This window comes from Microtus pennsylvanicus, chromosome 7, assembly GCF_037038515.1.
Source record: "Microtus pennsylvanicus isolate mMicPen1 chromosome 7, mMicPen1.hap1, whole genome shotgun sequence".
NCBI lineage: Eukaryota > Metazoa > Chordata > Mammalia > Rodentia > Cricetidae > Microtus > Microtus pennsylvanicus.
Genome location: NC_134585.1, coordinates 54,952,385 through 54,968,885, shown reverse-complemented (window position 1 = coordinate 54,968,885; position 16,501 = coordinate 54,952,385). Strand labels below are relative to the sequence as shown.

At 49.3% G+C, this 16,501-nt stretch overlaps 1 protein-coding gene across 2 annotated transcripts; it reads right to left on the bottom strand.

Moving 5' to 3' along the window:
* Positions 1 to 5,094: 5,094 nt before the first annotated feature.
* Mrps10 (mitochondrial ribosomal protein S10) lies at positions 5,095 to 15,204 on the bottom strand. Of its 2 annotated transcripts, none has more exons than XM_075980894.1 (7): positions 15,119 to 15,204; positions 12,530 to 12,594; positions 12,380 to 12,452; positions 8,631 to 8,767; positions 7,678 to 7,786; positions 5,808 to 5,897; positions 5,095 to 5,446 (listed from the first exon to the last, which is right to left on the bottom strand). In XM_075980894.1, exons 1-7 carry the CDS (start codon positions 15,164 to 15,166, stop codon positions 5,363 to 5,365), a joined length of 606 nt encoding a protein of 201 aa, XP_075837009.1. In that variant the 5' UTR covers positions 15,167 to 15,204; the 3' UTR covers positions 5,095 to 5,362. The 2 variants fall into 2 exon arrangements, with proteins under 2 accessions (XP_075837009.1, XP_075837010.1); XM_075980895.1 differs by having other exon boundaries at positions 12,380 to 12,449.
* Positions 15,205 to 16,501: the final 1,297 nt, after the last annotated feature.

The window sequence follows — 16,501 nt, the reverse complement described above, 5'->3', positions numbered from 1 at the left end:
CCGGCAGTTGTGAGCCACCCAGAGTCTGAACTCAGGTCCTCTGCAAACACTGAGCCCTCCCTCCAGCCCACCACAAGCTATCTTTAAAGCAGGGCTTGGGTGATGGCTGGGAGAAGCATTGTGATCCTGTCTTCCAAGGGCTTATTTTGGGGGTTGCTGAGGATGTGCGCAGGCCTGACCTCATCTCTCAGCGATCTTTGTCACCTGACACCCCAGTTTCTTCGAATCTCACCATTCAGTCCCTGTGTGGGAACTACTTCCATGTTGTCCTTTCTTGGACTAGTGACGCTTTCTCCCACATCCCACATTCCTGTGGGTCTAAGGCTAGTGTTCTCCTCAGACCCCACTGCTGCCTTCAATGGCCCTTTTTCTCCCTCAGACTGTCCAGGGCTGGAGAGGATGGGTAGCAGTTCACTCTTTCTACTCTTTCAGATAGACTGGGCTTGGCTCCCAGTACCCATACTGATCCCCCACAGCTGCCTGTGGATCCGGATCTAGGGGATCCAACGCCCTCTTCTGGCCTCTGCTGGCACCTGCACTCACATGGTGCACATGCAGACCAGCATAAATAAAAATCAATATTTTAAATGTCTGTCCTGCTCTGCTTGAACAGTAATGTCACTGCTTGTCCCCAGGCAGCGTGTCCACGATTTCAACAGCCAAATGAGGACTGACCATCCACCCACACTAGCTCACAGGTCCTTGGCCCCTTAGTTGTGTTTTGTTGTTGTTTATTTAGCTAATTAACTTATCTTGCGTCTGTGTGAGGACAGGTATGTGTGTGCCACACTGTGCATGAGGTCAGAAGGCATTTCCGGGAGTCTGTTCTCTCCTTCTACATTGTTGAGTCAGGGTCTCTCTTGTTGTTCTGCTTCCGGCTCCTGTGACTTTCCAAATGATCCCCCTGTCTTCACCTCCCATCTTGCAGTGTGGGTGCAGATTTGCTGTGGGTTCCAGGGACTGCGCTGGGACCATCAGCAGCTAGCCCTCTCGCCTACTGAGCCTTCCTGTCCTCCACCCCTTAACTGTAAAAATTGCCTCCCCATTCACCTGTGGGCCAGCAGCGGCAGCCTCTGAGAATTTGCTGTACACAGTTTCCCAGGTGTCCACTCCTAGCGAGCTGACTCAGGGACCTTGGGGTGGGGCACAGCACTGTTCCAGAAAGCCCTGCAGGGCTCCCAAACACATTGGAGTCTAGAAGCTCTGGGCCTGGCTCCCACGAGTTTCTCTGCTGTCTTTGAAACTCAGCTCCCTTGTTGGTTCTCAGTTCTTCCAGCTCCGACCCCCCAGTAACTCACCAGCTGGATGACCCAGCCCTTTCCTGGCACAGCTCAGCAATCCTGCAGTCCCCACCCCCCAACTTTGACCTCCCCATGTGACTCTCATCCTACCTCATAGGGTCCCCATTGAAGCTGTCGCTGAGACCTGCTGGGGAAGAGGGGGAGGTCCCGATGCTGCCTGCATTCCTGTCACCCTAAGCGTTTCATCCTGATGAAGTCACACTCCCTCAAGGTGACTGTCTGCAGTCACCCTGCCCTTACACCCTCCACTCATCCTCAGAGAGCCTAGCCCCCCACCCCACCCCACCCCCGCCTGCGTTTGGTGTCTGTGGAGGAAACTGAGGAAGAGGGCAGCGCTGGAGTGCATCAAGTGCCCTGGTGTGGACAGGAAATTGTTGGAGGATTAGAGCAAGGGAGCAGCCGGTGTGACACTGCACTGCTCCGGAAGTTGGGAGTGGTGGCTCAGCTGTGAGTCCAGTCCTTTGGTGGCTTAGGCAGGAGGGTTGGGAGTTCCAGGCCAGCCTGGGCTACATAGGAAGGCTTTGTCTCAAAGGAAAAGGAAATCAACAGGGGTTGGAGAGATGGCTTAGTGGTTAAGAACACTTGCTCTTATAGCGGACCCTGCTTTAGTTTCTGGCACCCACATGGTGACTCATGTCCACCTATGATTCCAGCTCCAGGATCTTGAGCACTGCATGCCTGTGTGTGTGTATGTGTGTGTAGGCAAACACTTATACACATAAAAGATAAACCTTCAAAAATTAATTACAAGGAGAAACAAATTGTATGTGGGCCTGTTGGCACAGAGGCCTATAATCCCAGCCACTTAGGATGCGGGCACAGAAAAGTATACGCTCAAGGCCTTAGTGAGACACTGTGTGTGTGTGTGTGTGTGTGTGTGTGTGTGTGTGTGTGTGTGTGTGTGTGAGTGAGAGAGAGAGAGACAGAGTAGTAGTAGTAGTAAGAGCAGTAAGCTCTTGCTTAGCATGTATGATCCTGGGTTCAATCCCCAGTATCCAGTGGGAAGGGAGAACAAAAATAAGTTCTATGCATGAAACAAGACTTGATGTAGTCTCTGGCCGAGGGACCTCACACTGGTTGGGTTTTCACGTGGGTCAACTGCCATTGACCTGCCCTATATACCGCTGACCTGCTGAGGTAGAAACATATCACTTTAAAGAGGATTAGGAATCCATAGCAGGGAAAGGTAGCTTTGAAAGGAGTATCAATAGTAAGGACTTAAAGAGGGCAGGGTTAAACTGGGGGCAGGGCACCTGCAGGGAACCCTGGGGACTGCAGGCAGCCAGAGACAGAGTCCACCGAAACCCTCCACCTCGCCCCCTGCTCCACGCTGCTGCCGTCCTTCCCACACAGCAGAGCCCGCCTTGCTGAGGCCCAAACACTTGTCCTGTGCCAGCAGTGGGCCTACAGAACCATGGTGTATCTGCTCCTTTTGCTTACTTTATTTACTCCTTAGCCCCACCCCCAGTCAGCCTCTCAGTGAGGAAAAGGAACCATGGAAGGGAACTGGAAATGGGCTTTGACTGCTGGAATCAGCAGACATTTGAGTTCTTCAGTCTTTTCAAAAAGAAAATTAGGCTTTACACGTGATATGTGCGTTAACATGCGTGCCGTTGCGTCTGTGTGGAGGGGAGAAGGAATCTGGGGAGCTGATTTTTTCTTTTTGCCATGGGGGCGCAGGGATCAAGCGCAGGCTACCCCGCTTGGCTGCAGCATCTTCAACTGCTGACCATCCTCGGGCCCAGCAGAGTAGGGTTTTCTCACTTTATTTTTAAGACAAGGTCGTGCTATGCGGCTGGAGCTGTTTGTGTGTGTGTGTGTGTGCGTGTGTGTGTGCATGCGTGTGTGTGTCTGCACGTGTGGAGGTCAGAGGACAACTTTCTGGAGTTGGTTCTCTCCTTTCACCATGTCAGTTCCAGGAGCCGAACTCCAGTTGTCAGGCTGAAGTGGCAAGTGCCTTTACTGCTGACATACATCTCTATGTCCATAGCCTCTTTCCTCTCTTCTTTCTTTCTCTTCCTCAGTGGCTCTCCATGTTTCTCCCATTTCGTGTGCACGTTTATATGTATGTGAGAACATGTGCATGAGTGTGAGTGGATGTATGTGGAGGCCAGAGACTTACACGGGAAACCATCCTCAATTGGTCTGCCACTGGGCGTGGTCTCTCAGAGCTGATTCGGCTCTTCTTGCCTACAGCTTTTAGGGGGGTCTGGTGCCCTTCTGAGGCTAAACCGCAGGTAGGTCACCATGCCAGCCTGGCTTATGTGCGTTCTCGTGTTTACATGGTAAGCACTTAATCACTGGGCCATCTCTCCAGCTCCTCTACCTTAGTTTTCGAGACAGGCTCTCACAGCCTGGAATTTGCCAGTTCAGCTAGACTGGCTTACAGCAAGTCCTAGGGACCCTCCGGTCCCTTTTCCTCAGTGCTGAGATTATAGGACTGCACCACAGTGCCCAGTTTTTGATGTGGGTTCTGGGGGATTGCTGTCAGCTGTATCTTCAGAGTGAGATTTTAAGGTTTCTTTTTTACTTAGTGTGTTTGCATATGCACAGGTCAGGGAATTTCCAGGCAGCTCTCTCCTGCGTGGGTTCCTGGAGTGAACTAAGTTCTGTAGGGTCTCACCCAGTCCACATCTTGCCAGTTCAAGTTACTATGTCTGACTAAACTTAGTAACTTGGTTTGTCTATCATCTGAAAACAGCTTGAAATGAAGGTCTGCCCATGGTGGCTCCTGAGGAGCAGTCCTCAAAACTCCAGAATCTTACGTGTGGGTCCGGACTTCTTTTTATTTCCTCTTTTAGATAAAGCGTGCAGCCCGCTGCTCTGGCAGACCAGCAGAGCACCTGCCTGAGTGAGGCTTATCCCGGGATAAGAACACTCCAGGCTTATTGTGTGAGAGACAGCCGACCCGAGCGAGGGGAAGGTCGCAGAGCACAGGCTGTAATTCTGTCCGTGGTGATGGCAGTGATGGAGTCTAGCACATAAGCAGTATGCATTCAGAACAGTGACATCTGATATTAGGTCAGGAGATTCATTCAGTGTAAGGGAACAGAGGAGTGAGGGAAACCACACAAGACACAGGCCCCCTTATGCTTTAAAAGCGTTCTCTTGGGGCTGCCATCCCAACCACTCTTCTTACCAAGCAAAAAAAGCACCTTTCAGCCCAGTGTAGTCTTGCCTCACTCTGGGCTTTATAAACAACTGAATCTCACAAATAAGTAGGTATCTTCAAATGAGGCAGGGACGCCTACCAAACAAGAACGCAGATCTGCAAGAAACCAAAGAAAAATACTCACTTGTGCCGAGCAGTACTTGCAAGCCCCTGGTTGGATTTAGTCCTTGGTATCCTTCAGTCCTCAGGGCAAAGCTGCAGGGGAGCTGGGTGAACGAACCGCAGGGGTAAACACAAACTCCACAGTGGCCATGTGCAGTGGCTCTGAAGTCCCTGGGTTACGAGACTCCTGTGTGTCGTCAGGTCACTGACTGACAGCTACCTCCAGCGCATGCTGGACCACAGAGGAAAACTGCTAACCCCTCAGCTGTCAATTAGCCATAGGTCGTTTTGGGAACTTCAAAATAAAACTGTGAAAATGTATCACTCATTTTCTGTAGAATGAACAAGTAAACATTTAAAATCAGGACGAACTTGCCAGGCATGGTGACGCACGCCTCTAATTCCAGCGTTTAGGAGGCAGAGGCAGGAGGATCTCTGTTGAGTTTGAGAAATAAAAACAAATGAATGAATAAATAAAAATAAAATAAAATCAGCACAATTAGTCAGTGGCAGCTATGCAAGTGTTTAAATTTACATTTTTTATTTTAGGTTATAGATGTCTGCTAACGCTTGTTCAAATCAGAACACAAGCAATGGCAGGTAGAAAAGGACAGCACAGTGGTTCTTCTGAGACCAAGCTGCCACGCGGGCTCTATGCAGCTGCTCAGGGTGTAAGGACTCATCAGCAAAGTCAGGCGGGCTTGGCTTGCCCTCAGCTGGAGCAGTCTCCCCGTAAGCCACAGCAGGCCCGCTCAGTTCAGATCCAGGCACAGTGGCACCTCCGAGGCTATGACGTTCTTTCTTTCTTCTCCTCAGTGAGCGTTTCCCACATTGGCTCCTTGATGTGTTCTGGCAATTGCTGTATCTGTGTCTAAAACCAGAAACAAGTCAAACTGGATGCAGTGCAGAGTTTGAAATGGACCCGCTCTCATGACCTGTCATGTTTCCTGCTTCTGGCTGATCTCCCTGCCTTCAAGGAGAGAAGGGAGCATAGGCGTGTGCAGGAGCTGTCTGATCCTAAGAGACCTCTGGGGGGGGGGCTGTCCTGTGGTCCCCAAGTCTAAGCAACTATTACGGAGACTTCCAAGGTGGCTCAATGAGGACTTGGGTAGTGGTGGGGTGGGCCTAACACTGTGCCCAGTGTGCCACAGGTCCTCACCCCCACAGCTAGGAAAAGGCTATACAGCAAAGCAACCCAGCCTGCCCTCTTGAGGAAGGAATTCAACCCATACCTTTGTTACTTCCATGGCAACCCCTTCGGGTAAGTTTCGCTGGATATACTCCAAGTAGACGTTGGCTGTGCATCCGGTCAAGTGTTTTAACTAAATGGAAAAATGAAGATGTCCTGCTACAATGCCAGATCACAGATCTTTGTGGGTCTTGTCCCATTGCCATTCCCACCATGTTCCCTTCAGTGAGGAAGCCTGTTCTAAGAAATCTTACACGAATGTCATTTTTAGACTATCTAGGAGGGCTGGAGGGCTGGTTCAGTGGTTACGAGCCCTGGCTGCTCTTGCAGGACTCACACCCTCACAACCATCTGTAACTCCTGCTCCACCTCTGCCGGCTGTAGGCACACGTGACCCACAGACATAGGCAGACACACACAAAGCAGTAATAAAGGTAAAGAAGCCTTTTGAAAACCATGTAGGGGCCAAAAAGATGGCTCAGTGGGTACCAGCACTGCCCTCTACACCTGATAACCCGAGTATAACCCCGACACTCACGTGGTCAAAGGAGAGACCTGGCCACCACAAGCTGTCCTCTGACCGCCACACATGGGTAGTAACATGTGCGCCTAGCCCCACAAATAGATGTTTTTGTTTTTTATTTTTCAAGACAGGGTTTCTCTGTGTAGACTTGGCTGTCCTGGGACTCATAGACCAAGCTGGCCTTGAACTCAAGAGATCCACATGCCCTGCCTCAGGGACTGCTGCCAGCTACCACGAGGGAAATACTCCAAGCGAGCTACAAAAGCCTCACGGCATGTCCTACCAATCTTATCAAACAGGCCCCATTATTATTCCCATTCTATAAATGACGAGTCAGGCGCCAAGACCTGAAGTTCAGCGCTGTCAGTCTGACTCGAGTGTACACGTGAATGGTGACAACGCTGACCTGCAGATGCACGAACAAAGAACAGCCAACGTTTGAAAAGCCCCTGTTGAGGATCATAGCCAGAGAGACCCAGTCAGCCTGTGGGAAGAACTACTGTCTGCTCTCCTTTAAAATGTGGTATGCAGCCAGGCGGTGGTAGCGCACACCTTTAATCCCAGCACTCGGGAGGCAGAGGCAGGCGGATCTCTGTGAGTTTGAGGCCAGCCTGGTCTACAGAGCTAGTTCCAGGACAGGCTCCAAAGCCACAGAGAAACCCTGTCTTGAAAAACCAAATAAATTCATAAATAAATAAATACAATATGGTATACATACGGATATTTTGCCTGCATGTATGTCTGTGTACCATGCACATGTGCTGGTGTTCTCGGAAGCCAGAGAGGACACTGGAGGACAGATGATGGTTGAGAGCCACAGTGTGGATGCTGGGAATTGGACTCACGTCCTCTAACCATTGAGCCATCTCTCCAGTTCTTTGTTTTGCTTTTTGAGACAGGGTCACTATATGCAGCAGTGTAGCCTCCAAGCTTGACTTGGCCCTCCCACCCTCCCATCCTTGTCTTACAGTGCTGGACTGCAGGTGCACTCCACCACAGCTGGCTAGAATTGTGTAACATCTACTTCTATTATGCTTTTGCTGTCTGAAATGGTCTCCTGTAGCCCAGACTACTATTGAATGCACTGCACACCCAAGGATGATCCTGATTCCTGATCCTCCTGCCTGCACCTCCTAAGTGCTGGGATTATAGGTGTGAGCCACTGTATTTGTTTGGGTGAACTGTGTAAGACAGTAACTTTTGAAATGTAAGTAAAATTTTTTCAGTGCTGTTTTATTGTCTTTACATGCTGAGCCGTCACCAGCCCTGCAATTCTTTTCGAAGTCCACACCTCTCTAAAGAACGGCCTGAAGTCTGTTTCTCTCTTAGGACAGCTTTCATGGCTGAAAGGAGGCTAACGAAGTTTCGGGTGTGGGTGAAGGACACCCACCTCTAAGCATCTGTAGAGCGTCCGCATCTCATACTGGACTCTGTGCTTCTTGAAGATGTGCACTGACTTGAGGAGAGTGAGCCGCTCTATCTTCCTTGGTGGCTCATGTCTGAAATGAAGCTCATGAGTCACTGCTATCAAAGCACAGCCTCAGTCCGCAGCTCGGACTTGCGCGGTTCCAGGCACTAACTGCCACTTACTGACTTCACCTGCAACAGCTGTTTTCACACAGCTCAGGCCAGAACAAATACTGCAGATAACAGGAGGAACCGTCCCCACCCCAATCAAGCAGTGCCACGCAACAATGAGCACATCCGCACTCCCCATGCCATCCGGTGGCTCCTAAGTCCCTCTCTCATGTACCAAGCATGCCAGGTTTGAAGAGTGGCAACAGGTGCTGGACACAACTGTGATGTCTACAGTGTTAGGATCATTTACAGTCTGCTCTGGAAACAATTTAGTGTTCTGCTTTTGCTACAAGGATAGGCTGGCAAAGCCTCAGACGAGCCACGTTCAACACCAGAAGGAGCAGGTACCAAGAGGCAGTTCCAATTTGCCCTTCAGACTTCAGGCCTCCGACGCTCACCTTCCTCGGAGCTCCCAGGGAGGTGGTGTTGCTCAGGGTGGTTGCACATAAAGGAGGGGCAGCCAAAGAGTCTAAGCCTCACTGCCTCAGAGCCTCCCTCTCCTCAAGATCCCACACAAGACTTCCTGGGCTTGCTCACCAGTGCAATTTCTAGAAACTGTTTCTTTAATTCTCCTGCTCGCTCATTCTAGTACTTAACAATTCCAGCAGACACAAAGCAACACTGCTTCTCAGGGTGACAGAGGACAGGATTCAACTTCACCCGCAAACTGATCCTATTTACAAGCTCAGACCTACTGGGATCATGGTTAGGTCCCTGGCTAATCACACACAGCAGACAAGTCAGGTTGGAAAAGGTCATACTCACACGTTAATGGAAATGCCAAGTTCCTTAGCAGCGAGCACGGCAAAATACTCGTAACTGTCTAACACAGCCTTATCATGGGCTTTCACTAAAATGGACAGGCGTTTGTACAATGTGTCTGGCTCATCAGAAACGGTTATCTAAAATAAAAAGGAGAATTCTTGTTTTGGTTCTTGTGATTTTCATTAACATCAAATTTAACGTAATATTGGTTGAACGACTTCAGAGGTTGCTAATGAGAAAAACGACAAGTAATGTTTTAAAACTACTAGTTTAGCTATTTCCAATGTCACACAGATCTGCAAAATGACCTTCCAAATCTGTCAAAATCCACTGAAGAGAGCCCCGGATTTCTTGTGAGAAAGGACTCAGGGTCTGTGAGCAGGACTGGAGAGTCGTCCACTGGCAGTGGAACAGTGAGAGTTCGGATTTTCCGCTCGCCCGAGTCCTCGTGTGTAAGGTGGGGCACCGGCACCTGTGCCCCGAGTCCTCGTGTGTAAGGTAGGGCACTGACACCTGTGCCCGAGTCCTCGTGTGTAAGGCGGGGCACCGGCATCTGTGCCCCGAGTCCTCGTGTGTAAGGTAGGGCACTGACACCTGTGCCCGAGTCCTCGTGTGTAAGGCGGGGCACCGGCACCTGTGCCCCGAGTCCTCGTGTGTAAGGTAGGGCGCTGACACCTGTGCCCCGAGTCCTCGTGTGTAAGGTGGGGCACTGGCCCCTGTGCCCCGAGTCCTCGTGTGTAAGGCGGGGCACCGACACCTGTGCCCGAGTCCTCGTGTGTAAGGCGGGGCACCGACACCTGTGCCCGAGTCCTCGTGTGTAAGGTAGGGCACTGACACCTGTGCTAGAGCTCAGGCATTTCTGCAGGGAAGGGCTACAAAGGCACAAATTAAAGTGCTTACAAAACCTTACACACTGCTCCACAACTGCTAAACTCTGTGGCTGCTATACAGCTGGTTTTAGTCATCCTTTTTCATTAGGGTTATTCATGTGCAGCTGGCCTGCCTTCACACAGAAATTACTCATGACTAATTAAAATGTTATGACACTGGCTGGCCCTTCCCACTAATACCTAAAGACCTTAGAGATAATGAGCTTGACATTTCTGACTTATTCCAGGGGTGAATTATCTTCATTTCCTTCAGTCACTAAACTGGTAAATGGTGTTACTAAGCCAGTGAATCAGGGTTAAATTACTTCGCCCCGAAAAGAGAGCTACTTAACAAACAGAAAGGCAGACATCTATTCTCAATTATTCCAAATAAGATGATTGGAAAAACAGAATTAACTAATCTTAATTAAAATTGGGGATGTACAGGAGGGTCTATAGTCCTAAGATGTGTTGTTTGATTCCTGTAGGGTTTATGTATTATTAGGTTTTATGTATTTATTTAAGTTTTTGTGGCAGTGGAGAGTTCTAGGCAAGAACTCTCTTACTGAGCTAGCCTCAAGCTCCTCTATTGGCTTTTAAAGCTATTGTGAATTTGCAACAAATCTCAAAAGACTTCTGGAGATGTTTTTGAGATCACTGTCAATTTAGCTTGGAATAGGTAAGACATCTAACATTACGAGGTCTGATTTCTCGGAGGTCCTCAAGTGGTCAGGACAAGCAGTAAAGAGACAGTGTTTGTGTGTGTGATCTGTGCGCACACTCCAGCACCACGGCATGCGTGTGGAGGTTGTCTAAGGATCACGTGTCTGCTCCTACTATGTTGGTTCTGGGAAATGGACTTGGTCAGGATGATGGCAAGTGACCCTTCCCGGTTTTTAATGTAATATAAGAAAACGTTCTAAGTGCACTGACTTGTCTGTGTGTATGCCATGGCACACACACAGAGGTCAGAGGACACTGTGGGTCCTGGGACTGCACTCAGGATGTCAGGCTTGGTGGTAATTTCCTTACTCACTGGGTCAACTCATTGGCTGGACCATGTATTTTGAAACAGGGCCTCTCACTGACTCTGGAGCTCTGACTGGGCTAGACCAGCAGGCCAGCCAGTCCCAGGGGACTCCTTGTCTAGTTCCCCTCAGCACTGGGATCCCAGGTATGTGCTGCGCCCCCAGCTTTCCAAGTGTATGCCGGGGATCTGAACTTGGGTTCTCATGCTGCATGGTGAACAGTGCTCCAGTCCTCTGCCACCTTGTACATACAGGCATGGCCTGTAGCATCTGAGCTGGAGGTCAGCATTTAGAACACTTTCGTTCTTTCAAAGATTTATTTCCTTTTTTATGTATATTGGGGTTTTGCTTGCATATATGTCTGTGTGAGGATGCCAGATCCCCTGGTACTGGAGTTACAGACAGTTGTGAGCTGCCATACTGTGGAATAATCCTTTTGTACACTGTAAAGATTTGTCACTCAAATTGGTTTAGTAAAAATCTGAAGCCGGGCGGTGGTGGCGCACGCCTTTAATCCCAGCACTCGGGAGGCAGAGGCAGGCGGATCTCTGTGAGTTCGAGACCAGCCTGGTCTACAAGAGCTAGTTCCAGGACAGGCTCCAAAACCACAGAGAAACCCTGTCTCGAAAAACCAAAAAAAAAAAAAATAAATAAATAAATAAAAAAATAAAAAAAAATCTGATTGGCTGATAGCCAGGCAGGAAGAATAGTAGATGGGACGACCAAAGGAAGGATGTTGAGAAGAAGGGCAGAGGCAGAGTCGTCGCCAGCTAGATGGAAAATGAGTCAAACAAAATGGGATAGAGGTAAAACCCATGAAACTCAGGGTAGCATATAGATCAATTGGAATGAGTTAAGTTGTAAGAGCTAATTAGTAATAAGCCTGAGCAATCAGCCAAACATTTGTAACTAATATTGAGTCTCCATGTTGGGTATTTGGGAACTGGCAGGTGGGATAGAAACTTCTGCCTACACTGCCATGCTGGGAATTGAATCCCGGGCCTCTGGAACAGCAGTCGGCGCTCTTCACTGCTGAGTAGTCTCTCCAGACCCAATATTTCTACTATTTATGAAGTGAATAAAGAAAAAGGAGCAATTGCACACTATGGATGGCATGACTCCACGTGCCCAATTCAGCACTCGGGAGGCAGAGGCAGGCCAGAGCTCTCTGAGTTCAAGGCCAGCCTGGTCTATACTGTGAGTTCCAGGACAGCCAGGGCTACACAGAAAAACCCTGACTTGAAAAAAATAACAAGACAACAGAAGAAAAAAGAAAAATCCCAGGTAAAGAGTTAGGAGTAGCGCCACAGCTGTAACTTGGTCACTTAATAGAAGGCAGGAGGATTAGGAGTTCAAGGTTAGCCCAGGCTAGACAGCGCCTAGTCTTAAACTGCGTCAGTGTCAACAGAGCACTGTGCACGCAGGCTCAATAGTCAAAAGAAAAGACCTGAAGGCTGCAGAAAGGATTTAGCATCACTGATTATCGCACTCCTGAATTATGCTGAGCTAAGAGCAAGAGCGTGCTCTGGGATAAATACATTCCTTTCGGACTTACTTTGATAGCATGAAAAATAGCACAGGCGCTTCCAAGGACATCAGACAGTCTGCAGTGCACATTTGCCAGTATTCTGGGATAAAGAAGTGCAGGTGTTTGGGAACAGGCCGGAATGAAATAATCAGGAAAAAAAAATTGTTAATGTAATTCCTTAGCTGCTGCTATTTTCCGAGATGGGTGCATGTAGCCCAGCTAGACCCTGACCATGCTGTGTGACTGAGGATAGCGTACCTCTAGCTCCCGAGTGCCAGGGCCAGAGGCCTGTGCTGCCATGCCCTGCCTAATGGGGATACCTACCGTAGGTTTGGTCAAATCCTTTGGAACATCCATGTGCAGGTTTGACCATGGTGCCCACTTCATACTGGTGCTGCTGTGAGGGGAAGAGAGGCTCAGTTAGCACGGAGCCCATCTTGTAGTACAATTAAGCACACTAGGTGGCATACTTACAGCAGGAGGCCACCAGTTTGGGCTGTGCTGCTCTTGGGACCATTCACAGACAAATTTCCACGTTCCTAAGAAGAACGGAGGGGCAGGTGTCAGAAACAGTCAGTTCCCAGAGAACTGGCGGTTTCCACTCTGAGTCAGAAGGTAGGGTCTCGATTTTTCAGAGGAAGAGACAGGGCATGAAAACGGCCAAACTAGGTTTCTTCAAAAGCAAAGCTCTTGTTGCTCTTAGGACCCTGGTTCAGTTCCAGGGCATCTGGTGCCCTCTGGCCTCCATGGGCAACCACAAGCATGTGGTGCACAGAAAACTCACATAAGTAAACACACAGACAAATGAATTTAAAATAAAAACACAACTTAGCTAGGCACGGTGGTGCGTGTCTTTGACTGGAGGTGGAGCAGGAGGATCCACGAGTTCAAGGACAGCCTGATCTATTGAGCAACTGTCTCAGAAATAAACAGAACAACAAAAATCTCTTTAAAACAACATGTCTGTATAATCTAATCTGTTAACAACTAGACTAATCTTTGCTTGGCTAAAGCACCTTGCCTGTAGAGAAATACAGCACACACCACGCTGTATTTCATTACAACAGGCCAAATGGCCCTTACTCAGCACTGCCCAAACCCTTTCAGTGAGCGCCCCCTGGTGGGCTGTTTTAGGAGGCAAACTGCACTGTTTCTCATCCGCTCGGTAATCCTTTAAACTCTCAAGACTGAACAGTGCAACCCTAGAGAGCAGCAAAACAAAACATTCAAAAATACAACAAAGATGAAGACAGCAGGGAGCACAGCAAAGCTTAATCAACCAACTAATGGGTGCATTTAAAACAGCCTGCACTTGGCGTAGTGCTGAATGAACGAACTCCTTTAGTCTCAGCACTTGGGGGGCAAAGGCAGGCAGGTCTGTGAGTGTGGGCTAGCCTGGTCTACACAGCAAGTTCCAGGATAGCCAGGACCACAGAGAGAGACCCTATCTCAAAACAAACAAGCCAGAATCAAAACCAGCCCATGCTTTCATGTCCTTGACTTACGCTGTGAGACAACAGTTTCCCACCTTCCTTGCCCGAGAAGCCAGGAAGAGAACCAGGCACAAGGCAGGAGCGAGCGTGCCATTCCTCACTACACTCATACAGTAAGCTCTCCTGCATCGGAGATCCCGAAACCTCCCAGTCACATTCTTCCTCTGAATTACTTGTTTGTTTCTGAGACAGGGTTGCACGCAGCACAACCTGGCCTTTAACTGGGTAGATTTTAATGGCCTTGAGCTCCCAATAATCTGCTTTCACCTCCAAGTGAGCCATTGCTGTAACCTTTGAGGGTGTGAGTGTGTGCAGGTCTGGCTGGAAAGAGCTTTTCTTATCAGTGCAAAGAGCTCAGTCTCCAGCATCCTATTTTTCTGTAAAGGATGTCTACATCTGTGTGTCTGCATGCATGCACGTGTGTGCAGGTGCAGTGTGTGGAGGCTGGAGGAAGCTGTCGGGCATCAGCCTCTATCCGTCTCCCCCTATTTCTCTCTCCCATGACCAAACTTGAGTTTTCTTGGCTCATATGGAGGAGAGGAAGCTTCAGGGGCCCTCCTGGGACCCGTGGTATCTGGGATCCTAGGTGAGCACGGAAGCCCTGCGCCTTAGGCTGCTGCCAGGCTGAACCCTCCTGGGGCTGAAGCCCAGCTCTCACAGCTGTGCAGCGAGCACGCTTAGCCACTGGCCACCTCTCCAGCCCCACAGACTTTTCCTAAGACTGGTGGTTATGAAAGTGTGGCTGGGACCTCGCATGAATCCTTTGCTGGCAGGAGGCCTAAGATCCAAACTGTCCTCATAGCACTAACCCCTGACTCGGAGCTTTTAATAGGCTGGCCTTGAACTCAGAGAGTTCTGCCCGCCTCTGCCTTCCAAGTGCTGGCCTTGTTTCTTTATTTTTGGAAACAAAGTCCCATTACGCAGGCCAGGCTGGTGGCAATCTTCTTCTTGTTTTCCAAGTGCGGGTATTACAGTGTGAGCCATCACGTCCAGTTCTCAGCTTAATTTTTGAAACTACTGAATGGCCACTGGAGAAACAAAGGCTGCGAGGCCAAAGTTCCCGAGAAACCCTAGCTAAGGTTTTTTTTTGTTTTGTTTTGTTTTTAATTATTTTGCGGCAGGATCTCAGTATGTAGCCTGCCTCTACCTCCCCCACGCTGTGACGCCTGGCAGGATTTCCTTCTTCACAGCCTCTTGAGGGCGCTCCGACCACAGCCCGCCCTCGGGGCCCCTCGCGTCCATCCCCCCCAGCCCCCGCGGGAGGACACGGCTCGATGCAGGGGCTGCTGAGCCCCGGCCCCCGCTCAGCTCCCTCATCCCAAGCTGGTTCTGTCTCCTCGGGGCTCAGCGTGTTTCCATTTCCCTTCCTGACGCGGAAGGAGGGTTTCTCAGCGTTCCCGCTCTAGCGACCTACAGTTCTTCTTCCTGTCTCAACAATGTGTTGCATCCCGAGAACAACCACCCAAGGTAACAGCTCCGGAGGATGACTCCGAGCCGGCCGGGCAGCGGGTGGCGGCGAGGCCCAGCGACTGCGCCTTGGGCCCGCCATTGTCCCCCGCCCACCCTTTACCTGCTGCAGGCGCCTGCACATAGCCATGCACGCCGCGCGCGCCGCCATCTTGGGCCCTGACCTCCCAGGACCGCTTCCGGGGTCGCAACGTTGTCCTCGGACCATAGAGTTCAACGAAGAGAGACAGAGAGTGTATCCTCGTGTTCCGGCACTGAAACAACCATAGAGACGTGGCTCTTTGACTTGTATTGTTTTTTAAATTTCGACTTTATTATTTATTTACTTATTCACTCATTCATTTCATTTTTTGGATGGGTGCGTCGCTTTTGTGGTTTGGATAAACTGGCTTCAGCCCATATCTAGTTACCAAGTTCTATCTAAATTTTCCTTATCCTAAAATCTTGTTTGTCTTAGAGACAAACACAACGAAACACCTGCTTGGAAGAAGTTTACTGCTATTACTGAGTCCAAATTCTAACACTTTACCTTATTGCAAAGGCCATTTTTTTTTCTTAAAGTTTCTTCACACCAACTGGAATGCCTTGCTTGTTAATGGAAATTTCTAAGCTTTGTTTTTCAAAATGCCTTCACCTGCAGTTCAACAGATCAGAAAGCTCTACAGTTAGGAGCTTTGGTTCTATTTAGCTGTGTGACTTTCTTCCATGCTCTGAACCCATTTTCTCGTTTGCCAAGTAGAGATGAGAAGATAAATTATACTTGTAGTAGAGAATTAAATAAGATACTGGCGAACAATGAGGGCTGATGAGACGCAAAGGACAATGGCACGGGGTTTTGATCCTACGTAATGTGCTGGCTTTGTGGGAGCCTAGCCAGTTTGGATGTTCACCTTCCTAGATATGGACGGAGGGGGGAGGACCTAGGACTTACCACAGGGCAGAAAACCCTGACTGCTCTTTGGACTGGAGAGGGAGGGGGAAAGGAGTGGGGGGAGGGGGAGAAGGGTGGGAGGAGGGGGAGAAGGGTGGGAGGAGGGGGAGGGAAATGGGAGGCTGGGAGGAGGTGGAAACTTGTTTTTTTTTTCTCCTTTTCTCAATAAAAAAAAAAGAAAAAATAATAAAAAATATGAAAAAAACATAAAAAAAATAAGATACTGGTATAGTATGTCATACAACACCTGCCACATAATAAACACCATCATTTGTCACATAAGGTCCCTTCTATGCCCTGGGTCTTAAGAGGTGGTTGGTGAGATGAATAAGGATCGACTTAAAGAGAAGGACACATAGCATCTCAATAAAACTCCGTACAAATGTAAAGTTGTGTCTCCCACAAGTAGGTATTGGTTGCCTTATTTGGCAGGCCAGAGAACTAAGCAAAGAGTAGAATGACTTGGTCTAGATAGCACAAACCGATGAAAAATCTAAGAGTATGACCCACTTTCCTCTCCCCAGGCTGGCCTCTGTGTGGAGGCATTCCTGTGCC

Coding starts and splice junctions, on each gene's coding strand:
- Mrps10 (XM_075980894.1), bottom strand. CDS start 15,166: ATGGCGGCGCGCGCGGCGTGCATGGCTATGTGCAGGCGCCTGCAGCAG. Junction 5,898..7,677: donor CGCTCTACAGATGCTTAGAG/GTGGGTGTCCTT, acceptor TTTTCCATTTAG/TTAAAACACTTGACCGGATG. Junction 5,447..5,807: donor TTGCCATGGAAGTAACAAAG/GTATGGGTTGAA, acceptor TTCTGGTTTTAG/ACACAGATACAGCAATTGCC.